This window comes from Carya illinoinensis, chromosome 3 (assembly GCF_018687715.1).
Source record: "Carya illinoinensis cultivar Pawnee chromosome 3, C.illinoinensisPawnee_v1, whole genome shotgun sequence".
Lineage (NCBI taxonomy): Eukaryota > Viridiplantae > Streptophyta > Magnoliopsida > Fagales > Juglandaceae > Carya > Carya illinoinensis.
This window is the reverse complement of record NC_056754.1, coordinates 56,106,885-56,132,142: the sequence shown is the minus strand read 5'-3', so window position 1 is coordinate 56,132,142 and position 25,258 is coordinate 56,106,885. Positions and strand designations below refer to the sequence as shown.

General features: G+C 36.5%; 3 protein-coding genes and 1 long non-coding RNA gene across 5 annotated transcripts; 3 read left to right on the top strand and 1 right to left on the bottom strand.

Annotated features, from left to right (window-relative positions):
• The first annotated feature begins 238 nt into the window (after positions 1 to 238).
• LOC122302423 lies at positions 239 to 2,759 on the top strand. Its single transcript, XR_006240459.1, has 3 exons — positions 239 to 500; positions 2,114 to 2,281; positions 2,382 to 2,759. It is a non-coding gene; the product is annotated as an uncharacterized LOC122302423 (long non-coding RNA).
• A 7,603-nt stretch (positions 2,760 to 10,362) lies between these two features.
• LOC122305511 (heterogeneous nuclear ribonucleoprotein 1-like) lies at positions 10,363 to 13,064 on the top strand. The gene is made up of 6 exons (XM_043118094.1): positions 10,363 to 10,590; positions 10,711 to 10,751; positions 11,114 to 11,277; positions 11,520 to 11,619; positions 11,737 to 11,906; positions 12,211 to 13,064. The coding sequence occupies exons 1-6, from the start codon at positions 10,547 to 10,549 to the stop codon at positions 12,709 to 12,711; spliced, it is 1,020 nt and encodes a 339-aa protein (XP_042974028.1). The 5' UTR covers positions 10,363 to 10,546; the 3' UTR covers positions 12,712 to 13,064.
• Positions 13,065 to 14,789: 1,725 nt separating this feature from the next.
• Positions 14,790 to 19,698, top strand: LOC122305507 (long chain acyl-CoA synthetase 8). Of its 2 annotated transcripts, none has more exons than XM_043118088.1 (12): positions 14,790 to 14,946; positions 15,507 to 16,098; positions 16,238 to 16,318; positions 16,438 to 16,707; positions 17,121 to 17,252; positions 17,326 to 17,499; positions 17,635 to 17,864; positions 18,087 to 18,204; positions 18,512 to 18,643; positions 18,737 to 18,871; positions 18,953 to 19,159; positions 19,398 to 19,698. In XM_043118088.1, the coding sequence occupies exons 2-12, from the start codon at positions 15,550 to 15,552 to the stop codon at positions 19,560 to 19,562; spliced, it is 2,193 nt and encodes a 730-aa protein (XP_042974022.1). In that variant the 5' UTR covers positions 14,790 to 14,946; positions 15,507 to 15,549; the 3' UTR covers positions 19,563 to 19,698. The 2 variants fall into 2 exon arrangements, with proteins under 2 accessions (XP_042974022.1, XP_042974023.1); XM_043118089.1 differs by lacking the exon at positions 14,790 to 14,946 and adding an exon at positions 15,036 to 15,056.
• A 578-nt stretch (positions 19,699 to 20,276) lies between these two features.
• Positions 20,277 to 25,084, bottom strand: LOC122305510. Its single transcript, XM_043118092.1, has 6 exons — positions 24,671 to 25,084; positions 24,040 to 24,185; positions 23,285 to 23,453; positions 22,679 to 22,777; positions 20,788 to 20,870; positions 20,277 to 20,688 (listed from the first exon to the last, which is right to left on the bottom strand). The coding sequence occupies exons 1-6, from the start codon at positions 25,082 to 25,084 to the stop codon at positions 20,556 to 20,558; spliced, it is 1,044 nt and encodes a 347-aa protein (XP_042974026.1). The 3' UTR covers positions 20,277 to 20,555.
• Positions 25,085 to 25,258: the final 174 nt, after the last annotated feature.

Below are 25,258 nucleotides of genomic sequence, written 5' to 3'. Positions count from 1 at the left end.
AGATGGTAAGCCTTGGGGAGAAGGAGATGGAAAACGCACGTTTTGGTTTTTTTGAATTAAATCAACCGTTTCATTTGTTTCTACGTGGATGCCGATTGTGGTGCGGTTACCCCATCTGATTGCAAGAAGATTTATTCTATGTTGAATGGCTTTGGCTTTAAGCAAAATATGTACTTTTAGGTAAATTTTGACTTTGATTTTGTTGCTTTGGCTAGAATTTGAGGTGGGTGAGCTTCACGCCCTAATAGCTAACTATATATAGGTAGATTAGTACAAGAGGTCGGGATGAAGTCAAATTAACTATAAAGAATCCAAAGAGGATGAATAAACCAAATTTATACTTTTTATCTAATGCATTTACGCAAAGGTGCATGTTCATAGGCTATGCATGTTCAAAGTTAGGGGAGAGGGGGCTTTATAAAGGAAAAGTCTAACTGCAGTCATACGGAGGGCATGCGCACGAACGACTTCCAACATGGCATCAAACGCACCGTTTTGGAGTAAGTAAAATGGTGCATTTTATTGAATTGAAACTGCCTCTTTTTGAACCCACATGAAACGGTGCGTTTTGCATTACTTCTCCCTCTCTTTCGTTTCTCTCCTCAAGCTCTCCCTCCCATTCCCTCTCTCTAGTGATTCCATTCCCAACCCTAACCCTAAATGGTGGCACGGTGGCCAAATGGCAGCAGGATAAGCTTGTTCTCCCACCATTCAAGCTTGAATATAAAGAGCCTTTTGATTCGCATCTCTTTCTCTCCACAGTTGGCCTGCGATTGAATTTTCTGTATATAAGAGCTTAACCCTGGCATGTATGGTCTGATGGTTGGGCTTGTTTCCCCCGTTATTCAGTCTACTTTTCTTTTCTTTTCTTTTTTAAGGCCAAAATTTATTTGCTGCCCTTATCTTTTTGCTTGTCATTTTGATAGTAGTTGGTCATGTATATTACTGGGCTTGTTTCCTTGGTCATTCGGTCTACTTTTCTTTTTTTTCTTTTTTTCTTTTTTTTTAAGGCCAAAATTCATTTACTGCCCTTGTCTTTTTGCTTTTCATTTTGATAGTTGGCTGTCTATATTTCTTCCTGACGAATTTTATTCAATCAGGAGTGGTAGTTAGGTGGCTACTCATACTACATTATATTGTATGGGTTGTTTGGTGTTTATGAATTGTTCCTCTTTCAAAGTCGATTGGGTTTATAAACTGTTTAGTATAACATGCAGAGGTTAAGAGCATAGCCATCAGACTCTATCTGTATCATTTGGATAAAAAGACCCTTCTGGCTTCTTCATTTGCAGTCCCTCCACTTTCAATAATAGACGCAGTTATTTTATTCCATGACTTTAAACTCTATTAGGTGAATAGAAGAAAATGTTTTAATCAACAATGTCGAGACTACATACAACTCAGTTCTTGAATACCTCTAGGTTGGTCGATAGAAAATATTTCAATTGTAGGAGGAAATCAATATGCCATAAAATTGTGAATCCATAAGGTAAATGCCATTCAAATACACACCATGTTCACCAGCTTACTGACATAGAGAAGAAAATAATTAGCTTAATTGTATATGTTCATATATTTGCGTACACTGACATTTGCTTTATTTCTTGTTACCATCATAAGAATTATATGCAAATTCAAAAGAATATGTGTGGCTTTTATAATTTGATGATGAAGTGTGTACTAAGGTTGGTTTGTGGCCAACAAAAGTATTTGGAAGATTAAATGAGTTTGATAATCAATCCATCCCTATGGAGACAAAATATGCAACACGTGGTCCTTTTATTGATGGGGGAGGAGAAGTTTATACTTTATAGTCCAGAAATCATATATTGTGTGATTTTATACGATGGTCCAGTGGAATAAAAAGTGCTTGATGTTATAATTGGGCTCTCATTGTTTTACTAATAAAGTTTTCCAATTATTTATTTTCCTTTTTAGTAAGAAAGCTTGGCTAATCACTCGAGGCTATGAAAAAGGAGTATGGTCTATATTATGTCATAAAACAAGCTTTACCCATTTCTTTTTCTTTCTGAAGTTTTCTCAAGGCTAGTGAAAGGGGATGGCAAAGTTATGTTACTATGAATTAATAATGTTCTTTTATGGCTTTTATCAGGAAAAATAATTAAGGATGTCATTCTCAGTTTCTTCAGCTACACTAGGACATAGCACATTGAGTATCGTCCCAGTGTGCAGTTGTGGGAAAGAAGCTGCACTTAGAATATCAAATACTTCACGAAATCCTGGACGAGCATTCTATGGGTGTCCATTGTACAACAAAGAGGTAGATGCAATTAATAGTATTTGTGTGTTTCTGTTTACATATTAATGTTTTATTAAAAATTTTGACATCAAACATACTTAATGATTTATATGACACACAGGGGTTACCACAATGCAAATATTTCAAGTGGGCAGATGGTAATGAATAAAAAGAGCAAGCCCATATAAAGAGAGAAACAGAAATATTAAGAAAAGATGAAGAACTTAAAAAGAGAGAATAAGAGATTAGGAAGAGGGAGTTGGCACTCCACAACGATGAAACCCAACTTCGTAGGCAAGAAGCCGACATGCGGCATGCACCACACTACTTCGTGAGCAATGACTAATATCTATAGTTATTTACTTGTATTTAATACGTTTAAAGTGATGCAAACTTTGTATTTGTATTTGATAGGAATTTAACGTTTATAAGTCCAAACTTTAATGAATGTACTTGAAACTTTATTTGTTAAAAAGTCATATTCAATCTTGAGACTTTATTGCTCTTTAATGTTCCACTGCTTATTAACAAAGTAGGTATTTTAATGTATGTGGAAGCTTTTTGTATTTTTTGAAAACTCTTTATATTTATTGAGACTTTCAATACAAAGCTTGTATTTTGTGCAAAAATATATGCTCTATAGATAGACATTATTAACAGGGTTTTGAAGATGATATGGTAGCTGCATAGTCATCAACATATGTGCTGCAAACTATGGACTGCTATATTATAAGAGCATAAAAAAAAAAAAAAATCTGTTGCAGCTTGCATGTGCTAAAAAAAAAAAATTTGCTGCAGCAAACTTGAACAACTGCTGCATTAACACAAAATCTGCTGCATTAACTAAAAAATCTGCAAGTTCACTAAAAAAATTCTGCTCATTCTACATGTGTATTACAAAAACTATGGACTGCTGCAGCAAACTTGAACATCTGCTGTATTAACACAAAAATCTATTGCATTAACTAAAAAATCTGCAAGTTCATCCAAAAATTATGCTTCATTCTACACGTGCATTACAAAAATTATGGACTGCTGCATTCACTCAAAGCACTTCATTTATGTAATAGCAACCCAACAATAAATATAAAGAGTTCATTTGGTTGGGTTCAAACAAATCACCACCAACAAGCATTTGTTTACAAATCGACACCAAAACACAACATACTCTAACACTCAAAGACAAAGTCTTGCTACAATATGCTATTTGGCTACATTCCATCTGTCGTCTCTGTCTCATCCATCCCTAGTTGTATTTGTGTATGTAATAGCAGACAAAGTAAGACCCACATAAAAAACTTACAAATACAAGAAATGAATGAAGTAAAGCTTTAGTACACTTTCTTGTGTCCCCATCACTTCTTGTTGTACACTTTCTTGATCCACCATTACAGGAGTTTGTGCATTTTCTTGATTTCCACCAAGTTGATTTCCACTGCTTTCCAATAATTCGCTATCCAATCTACACCTCTGACAACGTAAAAAAATACATAAATAAGCCATGTTCACAAATAATAGTATATTATCAAATACTCAAATTTACTTTTCCATACTCTCACTAATCTGCTTTTCCCTTTATCTCATTTCTTTCTCACAATCTTAGTTTTTTTTTCTCATTTGTTCATCCATCGTTGACATCCTCCTCTTATATGAGGGTATTCCCTTGCCTCTGACAACATGGAGACTTAATACCTTTTTTGAATTTCCTTCCGTAGTTACATTCACAGTACTTACTCCAACATTGGAATCTATATTGTGGGACTTTGAGGTTCAGTATACCTTATTCATTGCATACAACTTTGATACCATATCCTTAGTATGCCCATCTTGAGTGCAAGTATTTGTTATTACCTCATAACAAATATTCAATAGACATTTATAAGTAAGGATGTAAAAAAAACCAGTGAACCGGTAAATCGGACCGGACTTGACCTATCTGGTGGGATCGGTCTGGTCTCGAATTTGGTTTGGTCCAGTATTAGTTTTATTTTTCTTAAAACTGGTCAAAATCGATCTGGTTTCGATTTTTCTTTTTCTAAAACCGGACCGGTTTATATATATTTTAATTTTTCCTATTGTATATAATTTTTATATATAATTATATATAAAATATTTTTATATTATATGATAAATTACTAATTAATATTTTATTAAATTTTAAAATCTTATATCATTTTGTTTGTTGTATTAATAATTATACTAATACTATATAGTGCATATTAATAGTTATACTAATACTATATCACTATATATTATAATATACTATAATATATCATTATATTATATATTATAATATATCATTATAGTTTATAATATAATTATAATATATAATATAGTGATATATTATAATAGACTATAATATATATTATAATATACTATAATATATTATCACTAGTATACTATATTATATATATTATATAATATATAATATAGTATATTAAAACTGAAAAATTGGTAAGAATCGGATCGAAAATCGGTAAAACCAGAGTACCGGTTTAAGTGGGTAATTGGTGCGTAATCGGTTTTGAAAAATGTAAAACCGATGCATACCGGTTTGATCCTAAATTTTGTCCAAAACCGAAGCGATCGAACCAGACTGGTTACACCCCTACCTAATAGTTTCTGGCCTCTGATTAGCAACATCATGACTGCTCAGAATGATAATATACCTACGTTTTATGTCCTTTCTTCATTGGTCTAATATGTACTTTTTCGGCAACTCACAGACTTTCTGTGCTGAAAAGATGGCAAGAATATGTTACATATTATCCCTCGCATCTCAATCAACCCACAAAGACACTTCGCCTCACACTCGGCCTCATTAAACAAAACGGTATAAGTAACCTCCTTAATAAAATCTGCAGCCTTAACTTCATTATCAACCCAGTAAGTTGCGATTACTCCATCCATTTTCTCGAAACGATAATGACAATAAATCATTTACATTATCTCTTGTTGTACCTCTCTAAATTTTTCATTTGTATACACATCTTGAAACTTATTTTAAAGAGTCAAGTGTGATATGCAAGGAATGATGAAGTTGAAAGAATGGAAGTCTGCTTGATTTTCGTTCTCAATTTTTTTCTTCAATGCATTGTTGAACTAATCAACAAACTCTTTATGGTTTGTCCTGGCATGCACATAGCCGTCGAAGAAAGCATTCATGCTCTCACTGCGCTGAATTGTACTCATTCCAACCCAAAACGAGTTCTTTATATATACAGGCACCCAAAACTCTCTCTCTGCATATAAACTTTGCAGCCATGCATTTTCATGCAAGTTGAATGTATCCCTGAGTATGTTCTAAGAATTCTCAAACTCCTCGATAGTAAGGGAGTCATAAACATAAGATAACAACTTACTTTTCAGGCCAAATTGGTATTGACTATGGGAACCAAGCTTCTCAGGGACCTTTTTAAATATGTGCCATAAGTAATATCTATGTTGCATTTTTCATTGCGCGATCTTGATCTGTAATAATAGTATTTGACGTTTTTCCATCCATGCAATCAAGTCAACTTTTAAATAACTATTCAAATGATTCTGTATCCTCACTTGAAATTAGACATGCACCCAAAAGGATTGATTGTCCATGGTGGTTTTCACCCACGAAAGGTGCAAATGGCATGCCATACCTATTTGTTAGGTATGTGGTATCAAATGTTACCACATCCTCAAAATAGTTATAGGCCCCTCTACTATGGGCATCTGCCCAAAACACATTTCTCATCCTATCCTAACTCATCCACCTCCATGATTCCGAAAAATCCATCATTCTTGTATTGTATCATTCTAAAATATTTCAACAATGCTTGAGCACCACCTTTACCAAGACGCAGGTGTTGTACCTTATCAATATAGTTACGGCAATCTTTTTCTCCAAATGGTACATTCTCAAACCCACCGGCCTCAGTCACAAGAGCTTGAAAACTCTTATTCATTTGTATGCCAGCTTGATTATTTGTATCAAACACCCTCATAACTGACTCATTAACTTTTATGTTGCATCTGAAAAATCTTACTTTTCTTGGACTGAGTACATGATTGTGTGTGTTAAAAACTGATGTGATACATAACTTCCAATTCTTAAACATCACATTCATCATTGCCTTGTAGTTTGTCTTGCTTGTTGGCCAAGGTTTCGAGACATTTGACTTCCTATTTCGTGCCTTACCACCCCAAACACATCCCAGGGTAACATATTTGATAGTCTCATCTTTTTCTCTTTTACTCCTTTGTGTCATAACCGGAAAATCTTCTTATTTTCCATAATGTTTATAATAAGCCATCAACGCATTATCCGATTCAAAGCACATCCTTGGCTTTGGCTCCTCAACGATATCACCCCCATCAGTTTGTTGGATATGAAGTAACCCAGAACCGCCAGCCTCTTTGATCTCAACATTATTATCCAAAGAGGCAGTAGATTGCTCTTCACAGTCTATTGAGTCTAATGTGGCCTCACTAATCTCTTTAATAGAGTTACTTTGCTGTACTTTATTTTCTTGCAAATTAGGAGAAAAAGTATTATATGAAAATATATGTTCTAAATAATGTAAAAGACAACGCATGTGAAAAATCAAACACATTACCTTGTTGCCACATGGATATGGATTGACATTCATTGAAAGAACAAATACTGGTAAATCTGAACAAGGGCTAGAGGCTACACTAGTGTTGCTTTGTACACTAGAACTAGCAGCTACACTAGAGCTTATATTGGTTGTGAAACTAGACATGAGAGCGATCGTAGAGTTCTATGTTTGTTGTTGCAGTTTTCCAAATAAAAATTTAACATAAATACTTGAACCAAATATTATATAGAAAAAAAAAATTAAAGCACACTAACTACAATAAATATTCTAAGAAATAATCACCTGGTTGCTCCGGTAGGCACTTAGAGAAGGTCCCATCATTGGTATGGCGGAACTATGCAAGGGAGTGGAATTACTCAAGGCAGCAGTACTTGACGCAGCAGCGGAAGTAGAGTTCCATGGCTGTTGTTGTAGTTATCAAAAAAAAAAAATTAAAAATAAATAATTGGACCAAATATTCAAGTTCATAAAATTAAAATTATCATCCAATGATCGCCTGGTTGCTCAATGGATATGAGTTGACACTTGGAGGAGGCATAAAAGGTGGTAACCACACATGACGCACTAGACCATAGTAACTTGGCATGTAGTTTGAAACACCTGGATAAAGTAGTCGTGATATATCCTAACATGTAGTAACATAGTATTAATAAACCCAAGTGGCCAATGACTACACGCAAAATAAACACATGCCAACTGTTGAAAGAGGTATACAATATCGTGGTTGATGAATTAGTAATAGGAGGTGTTATGTGGGATGTGTCTTCTTTCTCTTTTTCCATTTACACAATTCCAAATAAAACTATCTCAACAATGAAAGCAAGTGGGTGGTTGTCAAGAATGAAAACAAGATGCATGCACACACGAGTAAAGATGCAAATGGTACATCATGCATCACACGTCTTTACTTCTAATTTGTCTTGCTAACACTTTCATTATTTAAGTAGCAAGCCATCATGTTCAAGATCAGGTACATATTTGCCTTCATGATCATATTCATGTCCCAATGATGGGAAAAAGAAATAAATTTTCATGATGAGACTCATATATGATTAATAATAATGAATATCGTTTCATAGAGCTTTCTTCGCTCTACCTATGGAAAATTATCTTCGTTCTACCTATGTAATTTAGCAACAACAGATCACTTGGATCATACACCCGTGTATCTCTTGTGTATAGACTATTCTACTAAATTCTCATTTATCTGATTTTAGTGACTAGAAATAATTAGGAATTTTTTTTTTTTTTTAAAACATAGCTTTCTCACCGACAACTTTGTACTCGATTCAACACACTTCCAAATCATCTATCTCTAGTGCCTTCTCTTCCATTACCCATTTTTCACTCACTCACTCTCTCTCATTACAAATTTTTCAGAACCCTCTTTACCTTCTCAATGACCCTGAGACCAGGGGCCACAGATAAAGCTACAAATTACTAATTAAAACCATTCTTAAGTGAATCTACTACCTTTTTATGTTTTCCCCCTCTTGAACTAAAACAGAAACAACCTTATGAATGCCTCATCAATGCTCTTCTTCTCCTTCATTTTCCTTCTATATTCACTTCTCCAGCCTTCTCACTCCATAGAAATACGCCATCGGTAAGTATTAAAAATCTAGAGACAGAAATATACAAGAAATATTTATATCTATGAGATATGAGAAGATTACCTCCTGGGTTAGCTTTTATTTTGTCGATGCTCTGCCTCTTGAACCGAGAAGACTATGATTTCCCTTGCTAAGCTTGAACACTTTTTATGAGAACTGAGAGATGAAAGGTAAGAGAGAGGAGATCTACGATGGTTTGGTTGAATGTATTTTCCACTGTTAACCTTGTCGAGCTTGAATGTAATTCCTGTTGGTTTGGTTTTTTTTTTTAATATAAATGTTGACATGGCATTTTGCCATGTCAGTGGAGTTCACAGATAGGCACATATTTGTGCCTGTCTCTAGCACTACTCCTTTAAAAAAGCATTACTTTCGTATATGACTTTCATTCTTTTACTTAATTTTTTGGAAAGTTTTATTTATAATTAGTGAGTGTGGATAATACACTTAGTCAAACGCTTACCTAACATGATTTGATTTGTGAGAGAAAATTTTAAAATTTAAATTTTACAAATCAAATATTTTCATATAAATAATGTGAATGGTGTATTATACACCAACTTATAAATAGAACTTCAACTTTTTTTTCAAAAGCCAACCAAAAGTTAGTAAATTTGATACATTTTGTAAGAGTGATCGTAAAAACTATATGACTATCCCCGTCATTATCTCACGGGACAATTTTTAATTGGCTTTGCTACATATAATCGGCGTGCAATCGGTTGTACGGAATAAATAAAAAAAATTATAATTTTTTTTTTATATTCAGGGGGACCTACATGGATAAAAAAAGTTATAAAAATAATTTTTTTTTTCATGTAGGTCCCGTATTAATTCACTTTTTTACAGCCGACTGCACGCCGACTGCATCTGCCGACTACAAAAAGTATTTCTTATTTTTAATAACCCTAATACTTTCGTATATATTTTCTAACAACAATTAAATCTTAAGAGTAAAACAATAATAAGATAAAAATGCATTTTTTAAAAATAGAAACTTTCATTAATCAACCAAAATTACAATTAACAATTACAAGTAGCCAAATAAATTCAAGAACTTTGTCAATAAGGATAGTATTAGGGGTGTCAAATCGTGTTAACAAGTCGTGTCAAAGCATGCATACTATACCATATAAGTAAACTCAAACCCGATTCGTTAAGCTTAATATGTCAAAATATCAAATCCTAACACGACCTATTAACATAACAAATCGTGTCGTATCAACCAGTTTTTATAAATGGATTGAATAGATCTGAAATTAACTAATTTGACATGATTAAATTTAATATAAATGTTAAAATCATAATCTCTATAAAAATTATAAAACTAACTACAAGTCCAAAATTACAATCTAAACAATAAAAATATCGAAATTAAAATTCTAAAAATATTACTAACTACGAGTCTAGAAGCTTCGTACCTCTAGCTTATGGAAGTTTAAGCTTGATAGGCCTACTAACATTAAACATTAACAATTTAATCCCATTCTCACTAAGGAAAATACTATTGCCACATATAATTTTTACTGAAATTGTTTGCCAAATTTTTATTTTTTATTTTTTAACTTAGTTATTAAATAAGTATTTTTAAATAGATATGCGATTTTTTTAAAATATTTAAATAATTTTAAAAAGTAATGAAAGAAAAAGTGAAAAAAAAAAGGATCGGCCTACCGCCACCACTGAGGGATTCGCAGGAAGCTTCTGCTTGGCTTAGAGAATTTTTTTTTTAGTTTTTTTTTTTATATCATTTTTTAATATTTTTAAATATTTTAAAAAGAATAAAAAAATTCATAATAATATTAAATAAATTTTTCTTAATAGTTAAAAAAAAATAAAAAAATAAAAAATAAAGGGAGCGGTAGCTCCCTCCCAGCGGGGATCTAATATTTTCAAAAAAAAAAAAAACAGAGTTGCACTTATCGGTAGAGGATTTCGGTGGAAATCCTCTGTGTACGTAGCGTGATCCTTCGACTAATCATTCTTGCTCCTCGATTTCACGGTCACTCCCTCGCGCAATAGATTGTTAGGTCCAAACCTTTCGCTGACAGATTTCTGAATCTACTTACACCACTCCCATGGGCTCCAAGAGGATCGACTACGGTGACGGTGCCAGCCCTGGGTTCGTCCTCTCTCTTTCTCTCTCTCACTCACCATCTGTTCGTACATGGTTCATTGGATTTTTTTCTGGGGTTAGTGGTTTATTGTGATTTCTCTCATTTCTTTGTCTCTTTTGATGCAGTAAAATCTTCATTGGAGGCCTAGCCAAGGACACTAGCTACGGTAAGAGATGGCTTTTGATGATCTCTCTGCATTTAACATAACTTATCATCATCTACGAGTCTCTCTGTTTATGCGCAAGTTTTTCTCTTCTTTTTCGTTGTTTTTCGGATGAGGTAACCAATGATCTCTTGATGCAATGATGGGGATTTTTGAATATGTGATATGCGTCGGTTTTTTTTGTTCTTTTAAGAAAAAGACTCTTGTAATAGTGGTTGCTATTCTTTTCGAGTGATTCAGTTTAGATGTTTGTGCTCGTGTTTGAATGAGTTAGTGAGTGATAACTTATGATTCTGGGTGTTGCTGGTGGTGGGTATGAATGAATGGTGTTGATGTTGTTATTTTTGTTGTGTGCCTGAGTTCAGAAACCTTTGTGAGCTACTTTGAAAAGTATGGGACAATAACCGACTCAGTGATCATGAAAGACCGGCACACACATCGACCCAGGGGATTCGGTTTCATAACCTATGAGGATCCTTCTGTTGTCGACCAGGTTATCCAAGATGATCATATTATCAATGGCAAGCAGGTTACTCTTTTTTCTCTGAAATAGTTCAATGCAACTCGTTTTCTTCTTTCTACCCAACTGTATACATGTCTGCACCTGTTTCTTATTCTCTTAAATACTTTGACCCATCGTGGTTTTTTCATTGCATCTTTAAAGCACAGCTATGCGCTGTCGTTGCTTGGTATTTTTTGTTTGTTCTTTTTTCGTTTTGAGGATAATGTCTTGAGGTGTATGATATGATATTCCTTATGAATTTCGAAAAGGTCGAGATAAAGAGAACCGTTCCTAAAGGTTGTGCAGAAGTTCATGATTTTAAAACAAAGAAAATTTTTGTTGGCGGGATTCCAACGACGGTCACTGAAGGTCTGATGTTTGAACTTTAAATGTTGGATTAACATGTTATTGATGTTGTAACCATACTGAGGCAGTCATTTTCTCATTTCTTCTATTTGTGTCTTATTTTTTTTTTTTTAACATTAGATGAGTTCAAGAATTTCTTCTCAAAGCACGGAAAGGTGGTGGAACATGAGATTATACGTGATCATGTGACTAAACGCTCTCGAGGATTTGGATTTGTTGTATTTGACAGTGAAAAAGTTGTTGATCATTTGCTGGCAAGTGGCAATATGATTGATATGGCGGGTACAACGGTGAGTTTTGTGCAATGGTTCTTGGTGATATCTGATATAAACAATCATATTTTTGTCATTTATAAAGCAGCCACACCATTTTGCACTTTTAAAAGGTTCTCAGTAGAAATAACTATCAGTTGGTTCCTCTTATCAGTTATCACTCTCGGATATTATGCATTTTCTTTCAAGCTTTAGGGTGTAATTTTTGTTGTCTTCTGATTTAAGTGGAGTTCGTTACAGGTTTTTTTTGTTTCTCTCTAGACGAGCTCTCAAAAATAACTTGATGGTGGAAAAGGTAGGTTAACTCACTTCTTTATTGTAGGTTGAGATCAAGAAGGCTGAACCAAAGAAAGCCTCAAACCCGGCTCCTGTTCCTGCTTTTGGTAGTGAATCTAGGGTTCATTCATACAATGATGATTTTGGTGGATTTGGCGACTCCTATAGTGGTTTTGGAAGTGGTGGTTTTGCCCCTGCTTCTTATAGGTCACTTGGCAGTTTTGGTGGTGGTAGATTTGGTGATTATGGTGGATATGGTGGTGGCAATGATTATTGCGGTGGTTATGGGGGTTTTGGCAGTGGGGGTTTTGCTGGTTATCGAGGAGAGTCATCATATGGCTATTCTAGTCGCTTTGGTTCCTATATGGGAGCCCTTGGTGGGGGGTATGCTGGGAGTGGGTTAGGTGCATATGGACGTGGAGGTGGGGGCTATGACAGCTATGGTGGTTCAGGCTCCCCTGTTCCTGGTTATGGAGGACCAGGAGTCTTGTATGGTGGTAGGGCAGGCTATGGTGGCAGTAGTCGTTACCATCCTTATGCAAGGTAGATCTTGCTTAATAGAAGTTGCTTGCAGGTTTCCTTATCTTCAGCAAATGCTTTTTTGTGATTTCATAGACACAAGGCACTTACTGCAAGAGCCACTATCTATAAGCTCAGATGAACAACTAGTTTGTTCGTGTTCATGCTTTGGCTTAGACAAGTGAAGTTAGATTGGCATATCTAGAGTTTTTTGCTAATGATTGAAATGTGATTATAGATAGGCATCTAGCTTGTGGTCTATATATACGGTTGCCAGTTTGTTGAGTTAGACTTTCGTCTTGTTATGAGATATTAATTGGTTAGAATCAATGTGGAATTGAGAATGCATTATAGGTAAGTATACTGGATGCTTATTTGACAGACTGCTTCCCATGCTTACCTTATTACTTTTTAGTTTGGTATGCTAGTTACTAAGATGTAACTACCATTAATGGGTTATAGTTACAATGATCTAGAACTATTCTTTTGATTGCCCACGTAATAAGAAATATGGATAATTTTGGAAAACATCAAGGTCCGGAATTTTTCATTTTCTTTAATCTTTTAGAAAAACTTATTGGGGTTTCTAGAAGTTATACTCTACCCCCCTCCATTAACCTGTCATTAGGAAAATGGCTGAAAAATTGTAACTTATATATGACTGATCGGGGAGCCAACTCCTGTATGGTCAATGTCAGGAAAACCATCGAACGACTGTGTCTTTGGTGTAATGACTATTTTGCTGTTAATTTTCACAGTTGTGGTCTGATAAAGAGAGACTTAAGTGCTACAGTTTGAAATTTAAGAATGCTGGAATGAAAATTACTTCCAACTTCAAGGGGTTTGTGAGTCTCTCAAATCACTCAGCATCTTGAAAGATGGTGCCATGTGTTTGGGCCCCTTCTATAAGTTGATTGTCGTTTTTGGCTAGTTGACGACTGTAGACCGAGGGGTTTTTTTTTTTGTTGCCTTCGATTGCAATGCATCACATAGTTATAATAATGTTCTACCAGGCTAACTGTGGTCCGAGAGCAGATGGATTTAATGACATAAAATTATAAGCTTCAAAATATCAACAAAATTCCCCATTATTCGTCAAATTGTTTTAAATTTGTGGTTGGTGACATCATATGCTATACAAATATCTCAGGTGGACTGAAATCAAGGGAGTTTCGAAAGGCTGAATGTGGGACAATGCAGAATTTTTATCGGTGTCTTGTCTGATATTTGTCTAGAAACCTTTGTGTTTGAATGAGATGAGTACATGGAAAATAGTAGAACCTAAATCCAGCACATTAGTGCCTGCTGTACATCAAACCAAGTCACGAAGAAGTTGGCAGATAAAGGGCCACAAATACCAAATATGGGCTCCGATTCCAATGATGGACCCTCGAATATAAGTGGGAAATTGCTTTTTTTTTTTTTCAAACAACATATGCTACTGAGAATTCAATCCAAACCAGGAAGAATCACTTCTGAGGATAAAGATGTACTCCAACCGGAACAGTAATATTGCTAACTTTTCCTTTTAAGTTATTTATATCACAGAGCCACAAAGAAAGGACTCAGGAGTAGAGCTGAGCACCGACAGATCGGAGACGGTATCAGAATCAGAGTCAGATTTTTAAATTTTTGTTCAATCCTACTCAGGAGGATAAAGTTCCAAGAAACAAAGGACCGGTTGTAGTACGAAAAACGACACCGCAGGAAGCCACATCCAGACCATCGGGATGTGTGGCCCACCCCTTCTCCCGAAAAGTACGTCAATGAGTACACTACGTGGTATATTGCGAGTGAGTGAGTTATGCCAGATCAGCATACGACCTGTCAATGGATCTTATCTCTCATACAAGTATTGGTAATGTTATTTGGAATTTTACATTCAATATTTATACAAATAATTAATTCGTCGTAACAAATCATTATCATTATTTATATTCTTCCTCGTGTGCTACGTGACTTATCAAATCTTTTGCCACTAAACCATCGAAAAAGCAAAAATAAAAAATCTTTTGCCACCTGTAATGTCGAAACTACCAGAAGCACGAATTCGGCCGACGGCCACAGCCCCAAGTACGTTAAAATCCGAGAGGTCATTTTCAGGATTTTAATATTATATATATATCGATACTGTTTGCACAGCTTTCCTTAGCTTCCCCCTTCCAGTTCCCAGTTCCACTGGAGGTGCCACGGCCAACACTTTCCATTTTGTTCCCCGGTTTTTCTCGAGTATCTTGGTTCAGCTTTATCCCGAATTCACAAGGTCATCATCACTTTTCTTACTTTTCCCCATGTCGTTTTTCTGTTTCCTCTATTTATATCTCGCTCCTTTCCTGTGGCGATTTCCTTTTGTCTAATTATTTCTTCTTTGAGGTTTAATTCTTATTATCAAAATCCGCTTTATCGTGGCTTATATGTTCTTACCTTATTGTATAAAATTTAGTGGGCTTTGGTTTTCAGATTTTTGGACTTTGATTATCTCTCGTGTTCTCGGTTTCATATTTCAGAGTTCTGTTCTTGATCTTTCTTCGATATTTACCTTTGTCGTCAGTTTTATGCAGTCGGCTTTTGATAATATATCAAATCTATTTGCATCTGCGTTTTGGTCTTGAATTAGTTTTTCCCTTAAGATATTTGGATGATCGATTAGTTATGAAGGGGAACCACACTACCGTGTCCGATCCTAATATTTCGGCTGTACTCGTATTTATTAGACTTATTATACCCTCTTCATTTCATCAGATAGATCATGGTTGACAGTTAGTTGTTAGTTCATTATAATTTGAAAAGTTGATTTTGTCACTAAACTTGCATACATAATAGGTAACCGCTTGATCTGCTCTGGAAAGGAACTTCTGCAATAAAAATGGGGGATTCAGAGGGAGGTTGGGCGCACTCACCATTGCTGAAAAATTTGGGCACCGGTGACTACTTGTCAGTTTGGAAAAGCTATGGGGCATATGGGATTGTGGGTGCTATTATTATTGGTATACTCGTACCTATGTTTCTGTCCGCGGTGTTCATGGGAAAGAAAAGGGAAAAACAAAGAGGGTTTCCGGTACAAGTTGGTGGTGAGGCAGGTTATGCAGTTCGAAATACTCGAGTAACCGAATTGGTTGAAGTTCCTTGGAAGGGAGCCACAACCATGGCAGCTCTATTTGAGCAATCTTGTAAAAAGAATTCACAGAATCGCTTTCTTGGATCAAGAAAGCTAATTGGCAAAGAATTTGTGACAGCTAGTGATGGTAGGAAGTTTGAGAAGCTACATTTTGGGGATTATGAGTGGCAAACTTATGGAGAGATATTTGATCGTGCTCGCAACTTTGCATCCGGGCTTGTCAGATTGGGTCATAATTTGGACAGCCGTGCTGCGATTTTTTCTGAAACCCGAGCAGAATGGTTCATTGCCCTTCAGGTAGCCTTGTCCTCATACTCAATTTTGTTGAAATCTTTTTTTTTTTTTTGTTTCTTTTTATTCTTTTCTCGTTCTTTCCCTTTGGTTTAGATTTATGAATGCAGGTGATGCTAAAAGAGTTTCCCTTTTTTCATTCCAGGGATGCTTTCGGCAAAGTATCACTGTTGTTACTGTTTATGCCTCTCTAGGCGAGGATGCCCTAATCCACTCGCTTAACGAGGTCAGGAAATTGATGGTCTTTAGATATGGATGACTAATGATATGCAAATCCTTACAATATTTTATAGCTAGTAAGATACTTGTGAACCGTCCTAATTTGGAGCTATAAAATTTGAGCAGACCCAAGTATCAACTCTTATTTGCGATTCCAAGCAGTTGAAGAAATTGGCTGCAGTAAGCTCAAGCCTAGATAGTATTGAAAATGTTATTGTCTTTGAAGATGATGAAACTGAAAATGAAACTATTCCTGAAAGTATGAGCAAGTGGACAATCACATCTTTTTCTGAAGTCGAGAAACTCGGGAGAAAAAGTCCTGTGGATGCAAGCCTGCCTTCCAAAAATAGTATTGCTGTCGTCATGTATACTAGTGGCAGTACAGGTCTACCAAAGGTTTGTTCCTGATTTTAGTTCCTTATGCTGTGCACTTGTTCTTTGCTGCATGTGCAAGGAAAAGGGTGGTTCCAGAATCATGCTTAGTATATCTTAGCCAATTGCCCATCACCTGGAAGGTGTTCCTTTTTAGTGTCGCTTTCTAGGTTGCAGATACACAATTTGGATGTGGTCAGAAACCTGTGTCCTGTGTCTTTATATATAACTTTGTTCCATGACATTAAGTTTTCTTTGAAAGTTCCTCCTGAGACAAGTCGTACTCCATAACCGAGAGATTTTGTGTCTAAATGCTCAAATCCTGATAAGCACATTTATGTTTATCCCTAATTTGTCTGGTTTTGTTGAAAGCTTGGTATACTTGCACCCAAAGTAGATTTCTTTTATTTAACACGCTGTAGTCTGTAACAATGTAGGGAGTCATGATTACTCATGGAAACATTGTAGCCACTACTGCAGCTGTTATGAAAGTAATCCCAATACTTGGTAGAAATGATGTATACTTGGCATACTTGCCCCTAGCTCACGTTTTTGAACTGGCAGCTGAGGTACCTTCTTTTTTGTATTCTTAATTTCAACATTAAATGGTTGAGATGATCTTGTATAATTGTGGTTGTCCAGTCTGTAATGTTGGCCACAGGTTGTGCAATGGGTTATGGTTCAGCCGCGACTTTGACAGACACTTCTAATAAAATTAAGAAAGGAACCAAGGGAGATGCTTCTGTGTTAAAGCCAACCGTCATGACAGCAGTTCCAGCTATTTTAGATCGAATTCGAGATGGAGTTCTGAAAAAGGTCAGAATTGGATTTAAGCTATTCACTTGTCTCTGTGCACAAAGTTTATAGAACTGATAGTGGGTGCACATATAGTGAGTATTTTTGGGCCTATAGTCAATTCTCTTCTTCACTATCTATTTTGATGGAATCTAGGTTGGAGAGAATGAAGGGTTAGGGAAACATCTATTTAACATTGGATATAAGCGACGACTAGCTGCCATAGAAGGAAGCTGGCTTGGGGCTTGGGGGCTGGAGGGACTCTTGTGGGATATCATTGTCTTTAAAAGAATACGCACTATACTTGGAGGAAAAATCCGATTTGTGCTGTGTGGTGGAGCTCCTTTATCTGGGGATTCGCAGCGGTTTATCAACATCTGCATGGGGTAATTGGATTTCGATTAATAAATTACTGGCCTCTTTAAATTCTGAAATTAGTAGGTCAATGTTGTATAAGCTACCTAAGAAGCTAAAAAAAAAAAAAAGAAATCCAGGCTAGATCATACTCCACCGCTTACAATTGGTCTGTGTCTGTAAATTGCATGTAGAATTTTTTTCCATGTGTATTTACATCTAAGATGATCTTCTGAATGTATTGCCTTTGTCAGGGCTCCTATTGGTCAAGCATATGGCTTGACTGAAACATTTGCTGGAGCTTCTTTTTCTGACTGGGATGACTTAACAGTGGGACGTGTTGGGCCACCTCTTCCTTGCTGCTACGTTAAAGTATTCCTCTATTTGTTAATGATAACATTTAGAATCTGATCAGACTATACTTGTTATTTGTGAAGAGGGTTATGTAAATCGCACTGCATTTGGCATATCTGAACTCATTCTAGTGTATCTAGTTAGCGCTTTCAAGTGATAATAACCATCAACATTTCGTTTTTCTGTGGAAGTACAGATATTTGCTTGTTCATTGCACAAGAAATGCCTTGGACATTTCATTCAGATTTCGTTAATGTAGGCTTTTGAGTTGTACTGGGTAGCATACTTCTAATCGGGACTTAATTTCTTTAATTTGAAATTGTAGCTTGTTTCCTGGGAAGAAGGTGGGTATATGACCACGGACAAACCAATGCCTCGAGGAGAGATTGTAGTAGGGGGGTTCAGTGTAACTGCCGGATACTTTAAAAACCAAGAAAAAACTAATGAGGTCTACAAGGTAGTAATTTCCGTGCTGTCATCTTATTTGTCTCTATTGTTTTGACCTTGTAGCCTGTATGGACATGTACTCATGATCCGTTACATGCTACAGGTTGATGATAAGGGCATGCGCTGGTTTTATACTGGTGACGTTGGACAATTTCACCCTGATGGATGCCTTGAAATTATTGATAGGAAGAAGGATATTGTGAAACTTCAACATGGAGAATATATCTCCCTTGGCAAGGTGCATCTAAAATGTTACCTTATATTTCTTTGCAGAGTATGCTTGTGAGATGCTCATCGAACTAGTTCCATCGTGTTGCAGGTTGAGGCAGCTCTTACGTCATGTAGTTATGTGGATAATATCATGTTATATGCAGATTCCTTCCAGAACTATTGTGTAGCACTGGTTGTTCCTTCACGTCAGGTCCTTGAAAAGTGGGCCCAACAAGCTGGCATCAACTACAAAGATTTTTCTGAGCTGTGTGATAAAGCTGAAATTGCCAGCGAGGTTCAGCAATCCCTTTCGAAGGTTTGTGTGGGTTTTGCTTTTCTTGTGTAGGGTTGTTTGAAACTATGTTGACCATCAAACCACAGATTTCTGTGAATTTGCTTCCATTCTACTCAGGAGCGTGTTTTAATTTTGTTATAATATGATGAACTCTCGAGTATGCTGAAAGTTCAATGGCAAAAGCTCTTTTGCTTTGCTTTGTTTTTTTAAATCTAAAACTCAATCTAGAAATCACAGATTTTTTTCTTAATGTATACAGGTAGGAAAAACTGCAAAATTGGATAAGTTTGAAATTCCTCCAAAGATTAAATTGCTGCCCGAACCATGGACCCCCGAGTCTGGATTAGTTACTGCTGCTTTCAAAATCAAGAGGGAACAACTGAAGGCCAAGTTTAAGGACGAGCTTAAAAAATTGTACGAGTGATATGTGTATTGGTTTATGTTTTCATCCGAGTTTTTCCCCGAATGCAGTCATTTCTATACCTTATTTTCGAAATTTCCAGTGTTGATGATATACTCTTAACAAGTTATTATTATCATGGTTTCAGACTTTTGAGTTACTGCCGGTTGCTTTGGTTAAAATTTAAATCTATGTGCTCTCCCTGGCAAAAAGCAGGACATATCAGAGGGAAAAAAAAAAAACCAAAAACAAAGTAGGCCATATTGCTCTGTCAAATCGAACATGCCCTAGATGGTTGCGGCAACATATTTGTTAGCCTGGATGATTTATTGTGAAGTTGACATGGGGATCGGGACTGTGATGCTTGGAGAACTATAACTTGGTTCACGCGACTCATGCTGTATTTTTGGTTTTCACTGAACCATGCATCCGTGCCTGCCAGTTTATAGACTGAAAAGGGCTTTGGCAATGCGTAAAAGGAGTTTTTGGAACTAGAACTTCCTTACCCAAACTAAAAGAACCTACGAAAAAATTCAAGGGATTCAATGTCTAAAGGTATCTGGATTCTGGAGATGGTTAAAGCATAATTAACGTTATAGAATTAGTCAAAAGTTTGCTATAGTCTCCCAGAACATCTAATTATTGCAATGTACCTTCTTATGCATTGCCATGGCCAAAACATAGGAACAGACATTTATTTTGCTCATGAAACCAATCAAGCAATGTAAAATACAAAGATAGAGAACTGGAAATATATTTTAGGAGAATATTATTCAGCAAGCTTTCGTTTTTAGTGACATTCATTCATTATCAAATCTAGCAGGCTGAACATGAAAATAAGCTAATCTTGTAGCAGCGAATTAAAAGTGGTGTTCTTGTAGGAGACTAATGTCTGAAAATTTACCCTATCATGTTTATTTTATCCATCCTAGCCGTACTGTCTATGCTTCTTTAACATAAAGTGATAAAATCCCCCCCTTCAGATGATATCAGCACAGAAAAAAAAAATGTGAATTTTCATTTGGGCTCTGATGTAGTAGGACCGAGTGAAATGGACATCGATGACAGTGACGGCCGTAGGACAATGTACAAAGCAGGACCCAAGAATGGCACCAGGGATAGGGGAAGAAGCCAAGAACCTTTGTCAAACCTGGGATAAGCACCTGAATGTTATGCTACATAAACTCTCTTAAACAGTGGAATCTAAAGTTTATAATAAGAAGGCAGTCCAAAGTTTCCAAAAACTCACCACTTTCTGGCAGTCATATCATTGTAAACCCAAAAGGGTGCAAACGCAGATAGCAGAGTAAAATCAAGACATGTGATATGGATCTGCAGCATCAAAGTCCAATGCTATTAGTATGTTTCCGGCAATTGAAAATAATCTAAACAACCATACTAAATTCTAGATGCTTAATCCGTGGGGGTGATTCGAGCTTTTGGTTTGATAACTGGTTAATGGAGTTGTTGCTGATTCAGCTGTGGTGGTTGGTGATCCAGCTTTGAGAATCTGTGATTTGGTTGTTGGAAATGGATGGGATTTATCTAAATTTCAGCATATAGTTAGAGAGGAGATGGTGGAGAAAATTGCAAGTTTCCAGTTGAGGCTATGAGGTACTAAAGATTTCTATGTATGGAAGCTGTCCGATGATGGTGAATTCACTTCTAAGATCTGCCTGGAAGTTGGTTAGGAATAGGGGTCTGATTTGTTTATGGAAGAAATGGCTTTGGCAAAATCAAGTACCAAATAAAATGTCGTTTGTGTGTTGGCGTGCACGGCTTCAAGCTCTGTGGTGGATGAAATTATTAGAAAGTTGGGAGTTCCGATTGTGTCAAAGTGTAATTGTTGTGATGTTGCTCAAATGGAACACTAGACCATGTTCTGTGTGATGGTGAAGGGGCTAGGAGGGTCTGGGAATTTTTTGCTGGGGTGTTTGGGATCAGGTTGCCACAGCATAGAGTTTGGCAAGGGGTTGTAAGTGTTTGGTGGCTACAGGCATCCACTTCTTCTCAAGTGGGATGGCTTTGTGGGTTTCGCCTATGCTTATTACGTAGTCTATTTGGAGGGCGAGATGTACGGTATGTATGGAGAGGGGACCTTTTGATTGGAAACGGATTGTGCGATGTGTTAAAGGTTTCTTTGTGGAGCTTTCAACTTCTTTGAGGAAACTAAAAAAATTCACTTGAAGAGATGTGCTGATTTTGCAGGAACTACATTGCCCAGTGGTGCCGATGTGCTTTAAGGCGGTGAAGAAGATTGCTTGGTCTAGGCCGGTTGTAGGTTCAGTAAAATTGAATGTCGATGGTGGATCTTGAGGTAATCTGGGTATGTCTGGAGAGGGTGGTGTAATTCGAGATTCTCATGGTAAGGTTATTGCAAGGTTTGCTCATTTTTATGGGCATGCCACTAAAACCGTTGCAGAGTGCCAAGCTTTTCTTGATGGATTAAAGTTGTGTCATCAACCTGGTTTGAGAGATTTTTTGATAGAATCGGATTTGACAGTGATCTTTGGTTGGTTTCATTCGGGTATGTGCAAATTTTGGTATTTATGGAACTTTTGGGAAAAAACACTTCATTTATTTCGTTTGATGTATGTCAGTGTTCGTCATATCTATATAGAAGCAAACTTGGTTGCAGATTTTCTTGCAAATAAGGGTGCGATGGGTCGGAATTTAGATTTTCAAGGTGAGGATTTTAGAGAGAGACGATTTTATGGCCTTGTACGTTCTGATAAATGGGGTCTTCCTTATATTAGGCGCTAGTAATGGCTTTCCTCCGAATAAAACTGGGGCTTTCGCCTCTTTTATGGAAAAAGAAAAAAGAAAAAAAAATGGGAAATAGATAATTGAGCTAATATATTGTTCATAAAGCCCACATGAGATCAGCACTTGCATCCCACAACTGAATAAATTTCAAAATGGGTAAAACTTTATGATTCTAAATTTTGAGACTGCTAATGAAGGTTCAAAAGTTCCTCTAAAATGTGTCATCAGACAAAAAGAGGTTGTAACTCATTGTCAATATGAGTTTGTGTGCTATTACCAAATGGCCAAATAATTTTTGCCTTTCTTTCAGGTGTATAATGGACTATTGGAGAAAAGTCTATAACATATGTACATGAATAGTTCACAACACTTACAAATTTGCTTTCTCTGAAGTACTGGTAAAATTCCTTCCAGGTTTCCCAATTAGCCATACCTGCATAAACAAGTATCCCTAGTCCTGCGGCAAGTGATATCTGATGGGTAATGGAGTTAACTTGCAATTCCAATATAAAACAAAGAAAGTAATGCACTTGCAATGATTTCAACTTCTGTTCTCTCCGCATGTGCAGAGAAGGCATGCTGTTCCTACTTAAACATGATAATGAAATGACAGTACATTTAAATTCGACACTGTTTTTCTTTCAACCATCATAATGGCTCAATTGTTTCTCAATCTGCATAAAGGTAGATATCTATGGCTAATCCTAGTCGTACTGATATTGATAAGGTAATGTACAGGTTTGACGCACCATCCACTGCTTTTTTGGTTACTCGAGTGTCTAAAATTGTTCTATCATGTTGTACATAACAGGGCCGTGGTTCTGATGAATCACGTGCATTGTTATGTGTCTACTATACATCATTTGGAGTCCTCCTGTTAGCTACTTATAAACTATTTCCAAATTTCACAGAAGAGTCTATGAACATTGTGACGTACTTAATCAAGAGCAATAGAGTTTGTGCAGACAAACAATTCTCACCGCAGCTGTTAATTTTGATTCCAGAAAATTCAGAGGCCATCTTCTGATTTCAGTTTCTTCAACAGGAGGTGGTGGGGGTCTCCAAAGTACAAAATAGGGAAGAAGAGCATATGCACCGCCAAAAAATGAAGATATTATGAAGGGCCAGACAGGAATGTTGCTTTTTGAGCTGTGGATGCAGAAAAAGAATAAACCAGATTTACTCAGTTCCAAAACACTAATAGGTAAGGAATTTAAGAATGCTGCAAGATACTTGAGATCTCCCTTCATCTCGACCCCTTCTGTGCAGATGAAACGGATACTAGCATTCAGGCCACTTAAAAGGTAGCTTTACATGTGTCATCAGATGTATTATAACTAGAGACTTTCAGGGAGAAAATACTCCGTGTTTGAACTTCTATTACTCCATTTCATTACATCATTTGCCCAATAAAAAACATATGACTGAAAGCAGCCAAACTGAATCGTTATGACTTACGAGTCACACTGTTCTACGGTTGGAAACTTTATTCTCGTGAAGAATAAGCAATATCAGTTTGGGAATTAAGCATTGATGGACTTCCTGGCTCATGAGAGAGAGCCGGCATACCTCGATTTCTTATTTTTCCAATAACCTAGAAATTGCATGCCCAGAAATTGACCCATTCTATCAGACCTTGGCGTTTCCATTAATGCACAACAATGGCAAATGAAAAGGTGCTGGAGAAGAGGCATGTATAATCATTGATAACCAAGCTAAGGGATAAGAAAGGTACCTTCTACCTGTTGGGAGCAGCAGCATGCCATACACCAGGGGCCACAAACCCATTATGTACCACAAAGACACAAGCACTTCGTTCATTGTGAAACCATCATCTCCCTTCAAATTCAGGAGCTTTTTCAAGAAATACACGTCCCTTGACTGAAAAGTTAAAAGACAACGTCTTAACAATTGAAATGACAGCAAAAACAAAAATGGCTACTTAACTTTTACAATCAATATAAATAAATAGAATTTTGAAGAAGATTGTTCAAGGACTGATAGATAAAAAACAAGGAGTTCGCTCTGCTGCAGTTGAAATGAGCCTTCCCCCAAATTAGATTCCCATCTCTTTAACCTGTTTTTCTTTGTCTTCTCTGAAAGAGAAGATATGATTGATACACTTGTTACATGTGTGCACTTAGTCCAAAAAATAAAATAAAAGCGTTTGAGGCACCGTCTTCAACACCATGTAGAAACGAGAGCTATTACCATAAATCTAAAATTTAAATCAATGAAGCCTTTGTTCCACAAGCAATAAAGATATTTTAACAAGGCAAACCAAATTGCAATAAGGATGTAAATAGCCAAAAATAAATAAAAAATGCTCTAACATAAATATGGCAAAAATCATGGTTCCATAATACCGGAGTCTGGTTCGGAGTAAGATTGAAAACATAATACATGAGTGCTCCCCACAACACCAAGAGCAAAATCGAGGTTGTCCAGTCCCTCCCCTCTCCGTCATTGCCACCCCCGCCAAGCCCTCCTTCCGAGGAATCTCTTTTTTCCACTACTGCATCCTCTGAGTTCTGACTGGTTAAAGTACAATGACAAATCTGAGTTGGACCTTTTTTCTGAGATGCTAAGATTGAACTTGTATGATTATGGGGTTGGCAAAAGGCAGAGAAGTTTGAGCCTGTTTTGCGAAATGAGATTCTAGGTCCAAGTTGTTGGCTTTGAAGTGAGGTTTTGAGTTTGGGGTCATGGAGATTAAGAGATGGAAAGGCAGCGGAGTTGCAGGAGATAACGTTGGAATTAGCAAACATGCTGATTTTCATTGATATTCCACTCAACGGACTGGTTGTAGCTGTTAAGAGTGTGAGCTATAAATACGAAGTCGTTTATTAGCCTCAAAGGCACTTGGCCAAAGGCTTTTCCACCCCCAAGACAAAAGAAAAGTAACCAGGCCTTTGACAACGACAAAGACCCATCCACACAGCCTTAGAAATACA